General features: G+C 44.3%; 1 protein-coding gene across 2 annotated transcripts in view; it reads right to left on the bottom strand.

Annotated features, from left to right (window-relative positions):
* Nucleotides 1–232: 232 nt before the first annotated feature.
* DPF3 (double PHD fingers 3) overlaps nucleotides 233–15,441 on the bottom strand; it is a 247,751-nt gene continuing 232,542 nt past the window's right edge. For both annotated transcript variants that reach the window (XM_087856090.1, XM_087856094.1), the window contains exons 9-11: nucleotides 12,809–12,921; nucleotides 2,820–2,901; nucleotides 233–2,310 (exon numbers count right to left, since the gene is read on the bottom strand). In XM_087856090.1, coding sequence (XP_087712216.1) covers nucleotides 2,240–2,310; nucleotides 2,820–2,901; nucleotides 12,809–12,921 — 266 coding nt within the window. In that variant the 3' untranslated portion in view covers nucleotides 233–2,239. The remainder of the gene's footprint in view (nucleotides 2,311–2,819; nucleotides 2,902–12,808; nucleotides 12,922–15,441) is intronic.

The raw sequence follows: 15,441 nt of genomic DNA on the forward strand, positions 1-15,441 counted from the left end.
CTTCCGCAGGCAGCAGGTGTGATGGAGGCAGAACAGGGCCACCCCATCATCTGTGCTGAGGTGGGGAATGAATTTGCACATACTCCAAAGAGGCTTTGTCAAGTAGGAGGGCCCCGGTTTGGGGTTTCAGACTTCCTTTTTTAACCTTTAAGTCATTGTGGCATTTGGGAACATTTTGGTAACTTTTTCTCTAAAATTAAGTCAAAGTGATTTTCAAAACCAATAATCAGTCTTGAGGACACCCCACTTTGGGTTTAGTGGGAGGACAGAGAGACAGAGAAGTGAGGAGAGGAAATCTCCTCTGATGTGACACTTCTGGGTAACAGATGACAAGATGGCACAGCAGCTTTCCACACCCTCCCTGGACCTCCAGAATCCAAAACAGGCTCCCCAACCAGCAGGGGGGAGGAAGTTATCGTATGAGGAAGACGAAAATCCCATCTGGACCCGGCTCTTTAGACCAGATCGTTACGTATGCACGCAGCTCACTCGGAGGCCACAGGCCCCTACAGGAGAGTGACCCCCGTCTCTTGCCACAAGTCACTCTGCGAGGGCCTGGGGGAGACCAGCACAGCTCGGCTCCACGCCAGGCTGCCCTGGGTCCACCGGCCAAGAGCAATTAGCCCAGGAGGGAGGCTCTTGCCAAGTCGTGGTGCTAACACTGCAGCTCGGCAGAAGTGGCCCAACTAGCCCGAGTCTCCAGGGGCTTCTTCAAGAGCTGAAGGACTAAAAATAACCTCGGCCTTTGTTGTAAGCAGGCGGACCACAGAGATGGAGCTGATTTCAGGGAAGCCGAGCATGCGCGAGGGTCCCGCTCACCGAGACCTGCCCTTCGGGCAAATGATTTTTCCAGAAATGTGTCAGTTATTGTGTGCTGCTGCCGTGGCCACCGCCACCAAGATTCAAAGACAGCCCGAGCGGCTCCGGCCCTCAGGGCTGACTTCCGACACAGACTTCTCGGAAGCTCAGACTCCCACCTCTTTCTTCTCAAAACATTTTTTTGGAAAACAAGAGTCCAGCACGTACTGGGGAGCTTAGGAGACAAGAGCAGCCCTCAAGCTGCGGTTTCTGCATCGTTACCACGATGATCATAAGTAATCCCTTCACCCGGTTATTTGTTGAGAGACAATCATCTCTTCCCCATCCTAGAATCTCCAGAGTCGGGTGTCAGCAGACAGTGGCAAACACACGCCGTGTAGAAGGAAGAAATTACTCGGGGAAAGGAATCTGTGGTGTCACATCAACACTGAAGGGTTTCGCAGAGCTGCAGTCCTTTGTACCAGCGTCTGAATTCTGGACTGGGCAGCCTTCACCCGCTCCCCTGGTTCTTGAGTGCCACCAGGGAAAGCTCCAGACCCAGGCTGGTGGGGAGGCAGAGCCTTAGTTAGCATCTTGCCTGGCCATAGGCTGTGGCTTGTCTCACCTCAACGACATCCCAGCTTTGAAGGTCAAGGAACCACAAAGCCTGATCCCTTGCAAAGCCACTCCCGATGGATAACAAATACTGATTGGCTGTGGCAGGGCCTCCGAATTTTCTTCCCAACACTTCTGCCCACCCCTCAGCGCTTCTACTTCCCTCTCCCGCCCCATCAAGAGACCACCTTGACCATACACACCACTAGGTATCCGTGGGGGTGTCGGGGGTGGGGGCAGAAAACCGCTTTTCTTCTTCACAAGGACCAAGGAACAAAGAGGGATTTTCATCATCAAGATGGCCTCCCGACTCCAAGTCTAGAAGTTTCCAGGGAGGCTTGTAATAAATAACAACTTCTCCACAGCCTTTTGTTCCTCTGCTGAGTTCAGGATAAAGAGCCGAAGCAGGAGGCGGGAGGCTGTGTGAAGATTTCTTGGAACACAATAGATAGAAAACACCAAACTACACATGAACGACTGATCGGTGGTCACAAAACAGCTTCCCTTAAAATGGGAACCAGTGAGAGGGCTGCGGGGCCGGGGTCAACGTGAGGGGGTTCCACAGGGCTGGGGCTAGGGGTGTTCTTCGAAAGTGTGAGATCCTTCTGGTGGAAACGAGGAGGGGCTGGCCGCAGTGCTGGAACCTGTGTGTGGGAGGTAAGCAGACACCTCACCCTCTCGGTTTCACGTGTCCAGGCCCTCTGGGACCGCAGCTTTTCCTTACAGTTGGTCTGTCTGGATATATGGGGGTGGGGGCTTGATCGGGTTGGAAATGGGCTCCGCCTCCGCCTCTCCAGCAGCAGGTCACGCTCTGTGACCTGGGGCCCTAGGCTTGGCAGCCAAAGGCTGAGGCTTTTTCTTTGAGCAGTTCCCAGCACAGGTGGCAACTCCAGCTTCCTACGAGAAACAAGATGCCCTGGTGACCAGCAGCCCCTTCCCCACCCTCAAGCCCCGCCCCTTGGCCCTAACTCCTACAGGCCAGACCCCGGCCCATCCGAGCATGGGCTGTGGTCTGTAACTCGGCAGAGGGTCAGTGCTGCTCAGAAAACAAGTGCTCCGAGGCTATCAGCTGAACTGCTGTAAAGACCCTCGTTCCTGGACGGTGTGTCACCAGTAGCACCACCAGGCCTGGGCCGGTTCCCCTGGCAGCTTACACCTCCCCACCACTTTAGCCACACACCCGGGAAACATCTCCTTGGGCCCCCCAGGCTGAAGTTTCAGGGGGTTGAACCGTGCCTCCGTTTCCTCATCTGTAAAATGGTAGCGGTCTTACCTACCTCATAGGATTGGGATGATTGAATGAGACAAGACATGTAAAGGCCTTCGCACAAGGCCTGCACCATAGTGGGGGCTCCCTAAGTGGCAGGAGTAGCTGTTGTTGCTACTGTCGGCCTCATCATCATTACCTTCTGGGGGCTCAGCCACTGGGGGATTTAAACAGTACATGTGATAGCCACGGTCACAGTCGTCACAGAAGAGTAGCTGGTCCTGGTGGAAGACAGAGTAGGTGGAGAGGAGGAGAGACAGAGTGAATTGTTTAGGGCCAGTGTCCGGCCCCACCTACTCCTCCAGCCTATTCTGTGCAGACCCACCTCTCTGAATGCCCCTTTCCAGGCCCCATTTGAAGTCTTCACTGTGCCCTGAATATGCTTGGTGCTTCTCCTACACCTGGAAATTTCCCCTCTGCTTCCCCAACTATGCCAACTCTACCCCCATTTTAGGGTTCTGCTCAAATCATACCTCCTGCAAGAAGCCTTCCTTGACTACCACCTCACATTCAAGTTTAAAGAGATTCCTTATTCTTTGGAACTCCTGTAGCCAATAACTCTGTTTCCATAAGAAGGAGAACCACTTTTATGCATTTCTGTGTTCCCCATAATGATTGCCTAGTGCACAGAAAGTACTTTAAATGTTTGCAAATTTTAAGTGAATTCCTCTTAACCTCACCCTTTCCATGTGTAAAAAGGGCAACAGTCATACTTGATGGTAACATCTAGGACACCTCAGAGCCTTCTCAGGGTTTCATTACACGAATACAGAGAAACGCATGTGATGCGATGCACCTTTTCAGATCCCGAAAGCCACCTCAGGGGCTGGAGCCTGGAGCCCAGGTAAGAACAGGACCATTTAGCATGGTGTTTAACTTCAAAGCATGCAGTCTGCCCCTTCGCTCCCCCAGTTCCCTCTGCCTGGATGCTCTCCCAGCCCCTGACCCCTGCTCTTCTAGACCATTCCCTACCCACACTTCAAGTCTTCCAGCTCTTCCATCCCACAGAGATGTCACTAATCTAGCTCAAATGGAAGTTCCCTTTCCCCTCCTGCATCACCATAGTCCCCTCTCTTTCTTATGACTCTTAATAGTATTTTCCTTCATGCCACAAAGCCTGGCATGTGGTAGACATCTACGCACAATTGTTTTCTTGACTAGTTCCTTTGGAATATGCCTCCTTTGTCTCCTCCTTTACAGACTGTAAGGCCCTTGGGGCAGAACCTTTTCTTAACTCATCTCCACATCTCCTTCAGAACTTGCTACACATCTGTGATCTGCTCCCCATTATCCAGGTTCAGCTCTGCTCTATTCTTTGCACCTGCTTGGATGGCTTATAAGACATTTGCAAAACTAAGTATATTGCATCACATCTCACCCTGGCTCCCCTCAGCACAGAGATCCTGGAAAAAGTAGATATTGAAGTTGGAAACCCCAGCAAGCAAGCAATAAGGCAGGAGATATCATGAAAGACTTTTTTTTTTTAATCACACTAATACCTTTCAACAGGGCAATGGAAAGCTTTTGAAGAGTTAGCAACAGAGGAGTGACGGGTCGCACAGGGAATTTAGAAAGATCTCCCTAGCTGCTGTGTAAGAATAGATACCTGGGCAGGGGAAGGTTGGTTCTAGAGGCTGGAAGACCACTTAGGATGCTACTACCATCATCCAGGTGAGAGGTGATAGTGGCCTGAACTAGGGTTGTGGCATGGGGGAAAGGCAAGGGTCTTGTTCCCATTTGAAAGTTATTGATTAGATGTGGAAATGATAGCGAAGAAATCACGAATGTCTCCCAGGTTGTGGCTTGGTCAGCAAGCCAGATGATACAGCTATCCCTTGAGACATGGGCAGAAGAGTAGATCCACGGCTCAGCTGGAGACGTGTTCTACACACCTACAGATCACGCAGTGGGGGTGCGAGGCCCTGGGGCAGCTGGACATCAGGAGAGGTGCCTATCATGAGATACGCATTTGTGAGTCATTGGGGATTAGATGGTAATGGAGGTCCTAAGAGAGAAAGCCCAGAGTATGTCACAGATGTCCTTTAACTGGAGCTCACGGAGGGATGTCCATGACCTTTGTGAAATTATATGCACAACTTTGTGTGTAGGTACAAACGTACATTTTTCTGAGAAAAGAGTAAGTCCACAGCTTCCACTGAATTTTCTGAAAAATCAAGGACTCAAAAAACGTTACTGAGATAAAGACCAGACAGAGAAAAAAGAGACTAAGACACACAGAGAGGTAGGATGAAAACCAGGACAGTGTGGTTAACTCCAAAAAGAGTTACACCATTGTCTTGGAGCTGAAGTAAGCTATATTACTATATGACTTAGGAATAATACAAGGAGGAACGAGTTAGGATGGGAACAGAAAATAGGGAGAGACTTTTCAGAAAGAGTATTACTAAAGTCTTAAAGACACATAACTCCTGCTATAATGCTGACACAAGAAATACAAGAAGGGAGAATACCCTGGATTAGACTTTCCCAAAGGGAAACCAGGCATCTGTGGATTTAAATACATTTTTCACAGGCTGATTGTTATCCAGCTCCACATTCTCTTCCTTCTCGTGTACTTTTCAGGATAACTGCCTGTCAAAACCACCCAGATCGGCCAGCTCATGCTAAGCCCAGTGAAAAATAGAATTTATGTACCTCTTACTCCTAAGTACCCAAGAACCAGTTCCAGTAGAATGGCTACAGTTCCAATAGAATGGGAACCTCATTGTGAGATGTGCAGGGTAAATCTCTGTGTGAGAGGAACCCTACTGCCCACGCAGGCTCACTCCTCGATTCCTCCCCTACAGCTCTGCCAAGTCGATGAGAAACCTCTGGATTAACACTGTTTGTAAAGCCAAAGACCAGAACTAACCCAAATGACCATCGATAAGACACTAGTTAAATAAACTAATGAGGAACTATGCAGCTGAAGGAAGAAGTTAAGATTATGTCTATATATTGTGGTGGAGTGAGTAATCTCAAGGATATCCAATGAAAAAGCAAGGTGAGGAAAACAGGCATGTCTGTTGCTATTGTTTAAGAAAATGCATTCCTTGTTTTGGATTCAAACACATGATTTCTTATGAATTCATACACTTATACATGTAATATGTTATATTTAAATGGAATGAAAAGATAAGCCATAATTTTTTTAAATGGTCACGTATGAGCAGAGTGAGGGAATAGTGTGAAAGAGTAGGGGTAGAAGCCAGATTTCTTTGAATATCTGTTTGTTTTAATAGACTCGATTCTGGAACCAGTAAATATTTTTCATAGTAATAAACAAAATTCACACTATTGCCCCCCCCCCAAAGACAAATGAAACAAGTGAATCTAATTATGTATTGGTTGATGGATGACCACGTAGAAAGTAACTATTCCAAGTGACTTTAAAACAAGTAGTTTGACTATACATCCTGAGTCAAACACACCTTAAGAACAAAAATGTGTGTGTGTGTGTGTGTGTGTGTGTGTGTGTGTGTGTGTGTGTGTGCCAGCAACCAAATTGTTGGCAGTAATAGTGGAATTAATATTCTGAGACAGGTATGTATCAAATGAGAGATTATATTGTTACTGAGAAGAATTTTGACATACTTGAAAGAAAATACAGATGTAAGATCAATGAAGTTAAGTAAAAACCCTCCAGTTAGTCCTGGGTATGAATTAGAAGTACCAGTATAAATTCAAGTATCCATACAAATTCAGTATTTTATCTTCAAAACAAACAAAACATATTTTCTAGTTCTGTCCATTTAAAATGCCCCAAAACAATGACTAATTCAGTAAAAATTAGCACCCCTAGCACTCCTATTATGTTCTCTAAAGATCATTGCCCACTAAAAGGAACCAGGAGTCCTTGAAGAAATGGCTGTTCCAGGTCCAGGGCATGAAATGTATAAATATTTTCACATATTGGAAAGCATAGAGACCATCAAATACAATTGGGGTCATGTCAAAAGGACTCAGGATCCAAACTGATTACATTCTTACTGGCCAAATATGGGACAATTTTAACTGTAATGGATTGAAACAAATCAAATATATTTAAATCCTTGAGTTCATAAAGATACTATTTTTAAAAAATGTTGTCACCTTTGGAAGATGCTAGGGAAACATCCCATTATTCTTTTATTTATTATCTTGATATAATTTTTATCTCAGAGAAAGCTGTGAAATGGTACAGAGAGCTTCTGTACACACTTTACTCAGCTTCTCTTAATGTTACCATCTTACATTACAATAGTACAATCATGAAAAGCGGAATATTACATTATATTACTGACTAATCTGCAGACCTCATTTGAAATTCACCAGTTTTCCCACTTCTGTCTCTTTTCCCAGCATCCAATCCAGGATCTCACACTGTATTTAGTCATCATGTTTTCTTAGTGTCCTTGACTCTATGACAGTTTTTCAGTTTCTTTATCTTTCACGACCTTGATGCTTTTGAAGAACCTAGGCCAGTGATTTTTGTAGAATGTCACTCACTTTGAGTTTGTCTGATCTTTTCTCATGAAAAGATTGAGGTTATGCACTTTTGGCAAGAATGATACAAAAGAGATGTGCCCTTCTCAGTGCATCATATGGGGACATATTGATACCAATATGTCTTGTTGCAAGTCATGTTACTCTGATCATATAATTAAGGTAGCGTCTGTCGGTTTTTCCACTATTATGTTATAATTATTCCCTTTGTAATGTATTAAAAAGTAATCTGGTGAGGGAGATACTTTGAGATTATGCAAATATTCTGTTTCTGACCATACTTTTGCTCACTAATTTTGGCATCAACTGATTGTCTTGCTTACAACACCCAGAACGGTGATGCTTGCCTATTGGTGATTTCCTTCTTCCCTCTACATTTATTAATTGTAATTCTGCTCTGAGGAAGAGTTTTATTTATTTATTCAAAATTTTAAAATATCAGTATGGATTTTGTTCTTTGAGTTATAATTCAATACTATCATTATTTATTTTGTTGTTCAGCTTGTCCCAGACTTGCCATTAGGAGTTCCTTCAAGTTAGTTCCTGGGTCCTTTAGACATGCCTTATCAATTTTTGAGCATTTCCGTACTTTCTAGTACCACAGGATGCTCCAGGCTCCTCTTGTATTTTCCAGCCCTAGCATCAGCCATTTATCCAAGGGTTCCTAGTTCTTTTTACTGGAGAATGGTATTTAGAAACCAATATCTGGGTACCATGGATCCTCATTGCCTCTGGGTTGTCATTGCTTCTAGGGTCTCCCAGCCAATAGAATTAGGAAGTAAGTGTATGTGCAGTACACATGCTCACACCTGTATTTATTTCTGTGTCTAGCCATATGTATGCATGCATGTATATAGCTATAGATATATATAAGCATGTATATGTATACATACATGTATGTATGTATATATATACAATATGTTATATCAAAAAATCCCCTGATACCCCCATTCCACCCCAACACCATAGGATTCAGCCTAGCCTTCCCTCTATTTGATTATTCTTTCTCTGACATTGAGAAACCTGGCTCTCATCACCACAATGTATAGTTATTAGTTCAGACCTGGACACACATAAAGTAGTTGCAGAATGACTAATTTACATGTCTGTAAGAAACACATTTACTAACTAAAGTATAATATGTATGTAGTCCTTTCTGCCTTTAGCCTTAAAATACACAGTCATATACTTCTTTCTTAAAGTTACGAAAGTTAGTTCTTTCCTTCCCCACCCCTCAGTGTGGTTGCTCTATCTGTTTACATTATGTTAGGTTCATTTGCGACTGTTCATATTCCAGTTTCAGCCCCCAGCCCCCACATCCTGGTTGATTTGGGTATTTACCTGTAATAGAAAATGTGCAACAATACCTTGGTCCTAAGCACCAGAACGGTACAAAAAGGCATTCTCAGAGAAGTGCCATCTCCCCTTATCCCTACTGTCCCACACCTGTTTCCCCATTCTTTCTACCCCATTCCCACCCACTGCTGTAGGTAATCAGTCTCTTTAGTTTCTTGTTTATCCTTCCTGTATTTCTTTAACACAAGTAACAGATACATGTATATTTTCTTACGCTTTTCCTACAAGAATGGCAGCATACTATATAGATACTGTCTTTACTTAGCTTTCTTCATTTAACAATATTAAATTTAGAAATACCTGGAAATTATCCTATATCAATGTATGGAATCTGCCTCATGTTTTTTTATATTGCAAGCATTCCATTGTGTGGCTGTGCCATCATTTATCCAACCTCTGCATGACATTTAAGTCATTTCCAATATTTTACAACTATAAAGAGTTGCACCCATGAATAACCTTATGCACATGTATTTTTATAGTGTTACATCTTTATGGTAGATTCCTATAGATGAGATTGCTAAGTCAAGAGGTAAATGCATAGTAGTTGTGCTAGGTATTGCTACATGTCCCCACAGAAGAGGGGTACCACTTTGTTTTCCCACTGACAGTGTATGAGGATGCCAGTTTTCCCACAGCTTCATCAATAGAATGTATTCTCATCCTTTTTTATCCCCCAGTATTATGGGTAAGAAATAGTATCCCACTTTTGTTTCAGTTTGAGATCTTTAATTATGAGTGTGTTCAAACTATTTTTTCCCCAAATGTTTAGGAGATATTTTTATAACTTTTGTGAATTATCTTTCATGTCTTTTCCCCATTTTCTATCAGGTTTCTGGGTCCCTTGTCCCTCAAATTTTAAGAGTTCTTTATATATTAGGGATATTAGCTCTTCATCTCCGGTATATGCTGTAAATATTTTCTCCCAGTTTGTTAGTTGTCTTTTTACTTTATCTGTTTTTTACTATGCAAATTTTTATGTGGCCAAAGTTGTCAATAGTTTCTTTTATTGCTTCTGAATTCTGAGTCATGGAAAATCTTTCCTTATATATTTTTTAAAGACTTATTTATTTTGAGAGGGAGAGAGAGCGCGCGCACACGTGCGTGAACAGGAGGGGCAGAGAGAGAGGGAGAGAGAATCTCACGCAGACTCCCTGCTGAGTGCAGAGCCTGACAGGGCTCAATCCCATGACCCTGAGATCATGACCTGTGCCGAAACCAACAGTCGGACACTTAACCGACTGCACCACCCAGGCGCCCCAATCTTCCCTTATACTTAAAGAAGAATTCACCCATGTTTTCTTTTAACACTAATATGGTTTTATTTTTTATATTTAGATCCCCAGTTCATTTGGAGACTATTCTTATGTATTATGTGAGATAGGGACCTAATTTTATCTTTTTCCAATGGTTACCCTATTATCTCAGCACCATTCATGAAAATGTAATTTTAGAGGCAACCTTTAACCTAATACTAAAGGTCCATCTATAGCTGGGTCAATTTATGGTTTCTTTTCTATTCCATTGGTCTATTTGTCTATACTGTTTTAATTAGAGGTTTATAGTATGTTTTAATATCTGGTAGGGCTAGTCTCCCCTCATAATTTGTTGTTTTCAGTGTTTTCTTGACTATTCTCGCATGTTTATTTTTCCATATGAACTTTACTATCAATTTGTCTAATTGTTTGGTGTTTTTATTGGGTTTGAATTAAATTTGTAAATTAACTCAGGAAGAACTGACATCTTTATAATGTTGAATTGTTCTATCCAAGATCACACGATGTCTTTCCATTTGCTCAGGTCTACCTCTGTGTTTTTTTCAAGTGCTTTAAAATTTTCGTCAAATTTTTTTCATATACGTTTTACACATTATTGTTAAGCTTATTTCTAAGTATTTCTTTTTGTTGCTATTATGAGTGGGATTTCTCTACTATTGTATCTTCTGACTGGTTGCTATTTGTACACATGAAGCCTATTAATTTTTGTATGATAATTTTATATCCTGCTACCTTTAATGTTTGAGTTGGCTTTATGATTGATTCTCTAGGGTTTCCCAGATCTACTATTATAGTTTGTGAAATAGAGTTTTGCTACTTTGTTACTATTCTTGTACCTCTAGTTGATTTCTCTTTTCTAATCACATTAGCTAATATCTCTATAATAATGATAAATAATAATGAAAATAGCGGGCATCCTTATTTGGTTCCTGGTCTTAGTAGAAATGCTTCTAGTGTTTCCTCATTAAATAAAATCACCGCTTTAGTTCTAACATATAAAAAGTTTATCATATTAAGAAAGTTTCCCACAATTCCTATTTTCTTGAGTGTTTTTTTTTTCATGAATAGGTGTTGAAACTACCTTGTGATTTTGAAAACTGATAAAGGGAAAGAATCAAGCATTTAGCCTATCTTTTCTATATAATCTAAACCTGACAGTAACCAAATATGAGATTGGAAAAGTTTCACTTTGCAGAATTACTCCAGCTAGTAAACAAAGAAGAAATTATAAAATAAGAATATCACTATTTTGCAACCTCTAATGAAATAGTCTATCTGCTACCTTCACAAAAAAGAGACATACCAGGCATTACATACTTCCTGTTAAAGAAAAATATACCACGATGAAGTAGTCTTGATATATATACATATATATAATTTTATATATGTATATATATAAAATCAAATCAAGGCCCATATATAATATATTATAATACATATTGTTTTTATATTGGAAACAGAGAGAGAGAGAGAGAGAAAGAGCCTGAATTTGATCAGGATTCTAATTCTAAACGCCAATGTACAAGAAATATAAGAGACGGAGGGAAATGTCAAACACCACTACAGGCATGCAGTCAGTAAAAACAGTCCTGGGAAACTCTATTGAACAAATTAACTGATTTTTTTTAAGATTTTATTTTTTATTTGAAAGAGAGAGTGGCAGAGGGAGACGGAGAAGCAGTCTCCCCGCTGAGCAGGGAGCCTGATGGGGGGCTTAATCCCAGGACCCTGGGACCAGGACCCAAGCTGAAGGCAGACGCCTAACCAGCTGAGCCACCCAGGAGCCCCTAACTTATTTCTTCAACAAAAATTCAAAGGGAAAAAAAGAGAGCAAAATGGAAGGGAAACTACATATTAAAAGAAACTTTAAAATAGGGGTGCCCTCATGGCTCAGCCGGTTAAGCATCTGCCTTCTGCTCAGGTCATGATCCTGGAGTCCCAGGATCGAGCCCTGCATCGGGCTCCCTGCTCAGCTGGGAGACTGCTTCTCCCTCTGACCCTCCCCCTACCTCATGCTCTCTCTCTCTCTCTCTCTCAAAAACATAAATAAAATCTTAAAAAAAAAAAAATCGGGGCACCTGGGTGGCTCAGTTGGTTAAGCATCTAACTCTTGATTTTGGCTCAGGTCACGAGCTCAGGGTTGTGAGATGGAGCCCGGCTTCAGGCTCCGTGCTGGGTGTGCAGCCTGCTTAAGATTCTCTCTCTCTCTTTGCCCCACTGTCCCCCCCCCCAAAAAAAAAAACACCAACTAGTCACAATGTATGGGCCTTATGAGGATCCCAATTCAAATACATAAGCTATAATAAAAAGTATTTAAGATAAGGCAACATTTAAGACAATTGCAGCAATTAGAATGTTAACTGGATGTTTGATTATATTTAGGAATTTTTTTTAGCTGCGTTAACATTTTCATCATTTTTGTTAAAAAGTAAGTCCTTTTCTTTTTGATAAACCAGTGAAATATTTGCAGGTAAAGTGATATTATGACCGGAATCATGTGGGAGGAGGTAGGAGTATTTATAAAACAAGACTGGACATGTATTGATCAGAGCTGAAGCTGATGTTAGGCTACATCGGTTTCATTACTCCTGCACCTTTGCATAAATTTGAAATTGTCTATAACGAAAGTATTTTTTTAATTCTGCATTTATTATGGTTAATATTTAGACCCAGTAAGATCACATGCTCTGAAACATGGTATAAATGGTCAAGCACATCCCAACCAGAAGCAGCAGGCACCACTGTCTATCACTGAACCCTCGAGGGCAAAAGTCCAGTGAGGCAGCCTCAGGCCATCACCTCCTGCACCCCTCTCCGCAGGCACAAAGAGTACCCAGGGTCCCTGTTGTGCAAGGATCCCAAAGGTCCTGGAGGCAAAGGGGCAGGGGGAGCTTCCAACTGACATTTCCCCCAGGAGCCCATTGACAAGAGTCCTGCCCTCCTCTCCACCCCTCAAAGGACTCGTAAATCCTTGGATTGCTCCCTCCTGCCAGGGAAGTCCCAAACTCACGTCATTCTCCGACGTTCCACAGAGAATGCAGGATTTGCACTCTATGCACTGCCACTTGTAGGTCTTGACAGCCTCGGTCATGTTCAGGGTGAACTGCAGGCAGGTCGGGTGACCTGCAAGAAGCAGAAATGGCGGCATGAGGGGCAGTGGACCTGACCTGTCACCCCTTGACACCGCTTTAACCAAAAACACACTGATGCCCAACTTGGAGGGAGGGCAGGGTAGCACAGGCCGGGGAAAAAACGGTGGCCCTACCCACGCCCCTCCCAACCACCTGCAGTTACATCAGATCGAGGCCCAAGAGAGAAATGGCATTAACACTTTTACCAGGGCTAGATGCCATCCAAGTCCTCTTGCCCTAAGAGACACGTCCCCCTGAAGGTGTAACCAGTTGATGAGGACAGAGAGTGGGGATCGGAGAGGAAGAGAAACTGAGTGGTGCACTGCGCCCGGCAGCACTGTGAAAGGCACCAGCATTTCTTCCCAAGCCCCAGCACCAACCATGGCAGGAGCAACCATCAGAGCTGTTCGGAGCTGGCCCTGCCCACCTGCACAGCTGTTCACACTGCCTCCGGGCACAGGGGAGGAGGTCAGAGGGAGCATGTGAGGTTTCCCAGGGCAGAGCTCAGGGGCACTGGGAGGCACTACGCTGCCATCTAAAGAATCCATGCCCGTGCCCAGGAGACTCGCACAAGTCCACGCCCTGCACAGTAACAGGAACTACAGGGGAGAGTGGCCTGGCAGGCAGGGCAAAGAAGTACAGCACCATAGCACCACTGGCCCTTACTCTTCTCCATCCCAAGTATCATGGTAGCCGAACCAACAGCAAATCAGGGAAGGACATTAAGCTGTGACCTTAGAGCCCACAGCCCCGGTGGCCCATCACCCAAGGGTTGGCCTGAAGGGCTGGACTCTGTTTGCAGCCACAGCCCACCCAAAAGAGAGATGCCAGCACTGAGACGACAGCTATGAGCCAGAGAATGTGAAGACCCTTGACCTTCTATTTGGCAGGGAAGAGAAACTTGATGATGTTCCCAGGTTTTGCAGGAATCTGCCCAGAGCTCCCGGGGCAAAGCCCATAACTGAGTCTGTCACAAAAGAACCGAGAGCTTTGCCTACTGCTGGGGGCTCACCCTTCTCCGGAGCTCCCAGCTCTGCCCAACCAACCACATAGCGCACTGCATTGTTTTTTGCACGTAAGGAAACACGCTTCTAAAGAAGGATGGTACAGAGAGGGGACACCAGTTAGGGTTAGTCCCACCCACCACTACCCTCCACAGGGACCCCACATGGTACGGGACCCCACATGGTACGGGACCCCACATGGTACGACCCCACATGGTACGACCCCACATGGTATGACCATCGTTTGGCAAAGCCACATCCCAGCAAGAGGCCCCCCTTTCCTCCCTTCCAAATATTCAGACCTCTGGTTACATTGTGGTCATTTGGGGACATACTGTCTATTCAGCCAACATAAGGATCCTTCTGCTTTGAGGCTTCACAAATGCAAACCCCACTGACTTGCCTCTGAGAGTTAAGAGTGGGGGTGCACATGACTCATCAGTGGGGAGCAGGGGGGACACTTAGCAAGGAACACATGGAAGCATCGAGAGAGGGCAGATCTAAAAGCCTGTCAAGGACCCACCAGGTGCCATCCAACTTAGGAACTCCCATAGCTCTGAACTAATAACCCTCTCAAAGTGGCACCGAGGCAATGACCCCAAGAGAAACGAACCTAGATAAATAACCAGCTGATATCCTTGAAAGCATCTCAAAGATCTGTCTAAGAAGAACACTGGCCAAGGCTGTTCTCTATTCCAATCTCTCAGAGACAATACTGGGGTAGGATTAAGAGAGAAAACACCAGCTTGAGGTTCTGAGTGGTGTGGGCCCTGATGCCCAGGTTCTCACACGGGGCACCCTTGGGAAGGCTGAAGGTGAATCCACAGAACAGATACCCATACATGCAAGTCGACTTTGTCCAGGTCTGTGGCCTCAGGCCACATCCCAGCCACAGCCAGCTGGCTTGCGAGAATTGTTCATGAACTTAACAGGCATCCACGGAGCACCTGCTAGCCCAGCCAATTCAGTAGACAGAAAGGATACAGTGGTGAGCAAGGCACCCAAGCTCTTCCAGTCCAGCCAGAGAGAACTCAAATTAATAAGCCACATGCGTATCTATTTACTTACAAACACATCATAGGTTTCATGAAGGAAAATCATAATGAAAACAAACCACGGGGGAACCTCACCTAGTCGGAGATGTCAAGGAAACCTTCAGAGAAAGATCTTGAAAGCTGATACCTGACAGATGAAGAGGGCTTAGCCGGGCTGGTGGGGGTGGGTGGGGGAGGTGCAGCCGCAGAGGTAGCTGGGGGCCAGATTACAAGGCATCTATAGCACTTTTTTAAGGATTTGGGACTTTCAAACCATTAAAGGGTGTTTTGTGTGTTTTTTTAAGATTTTATTTATTTGAGAGAGAGAGAGAGAGCAAGAGCGAGAGCACAAGCAGGGGGAGCAGCAGAGGGAGAGGGAGAAGCAGACTCCCCGCCGAGCAGGGAGCCCGACACAGGGCTCAATCCCAGGCCTCCGGGATCATGACCTGAGCAGAAGGCAGATGCTTAACCGAC

Source organism: Ursus americanus, chromosome 26 (assembly GCF_024610735.1).
Source record: "Ursus americanus isolate L20-20 chromosome 26, mUrsAme1.1.p, whole genome shotgun sequence".
Lineage (NCBI taxonomy): Eukaryota > Metazoa > Chordata > Mammalia > Carnivora > Ursidae > Ursus > Ursus americanus.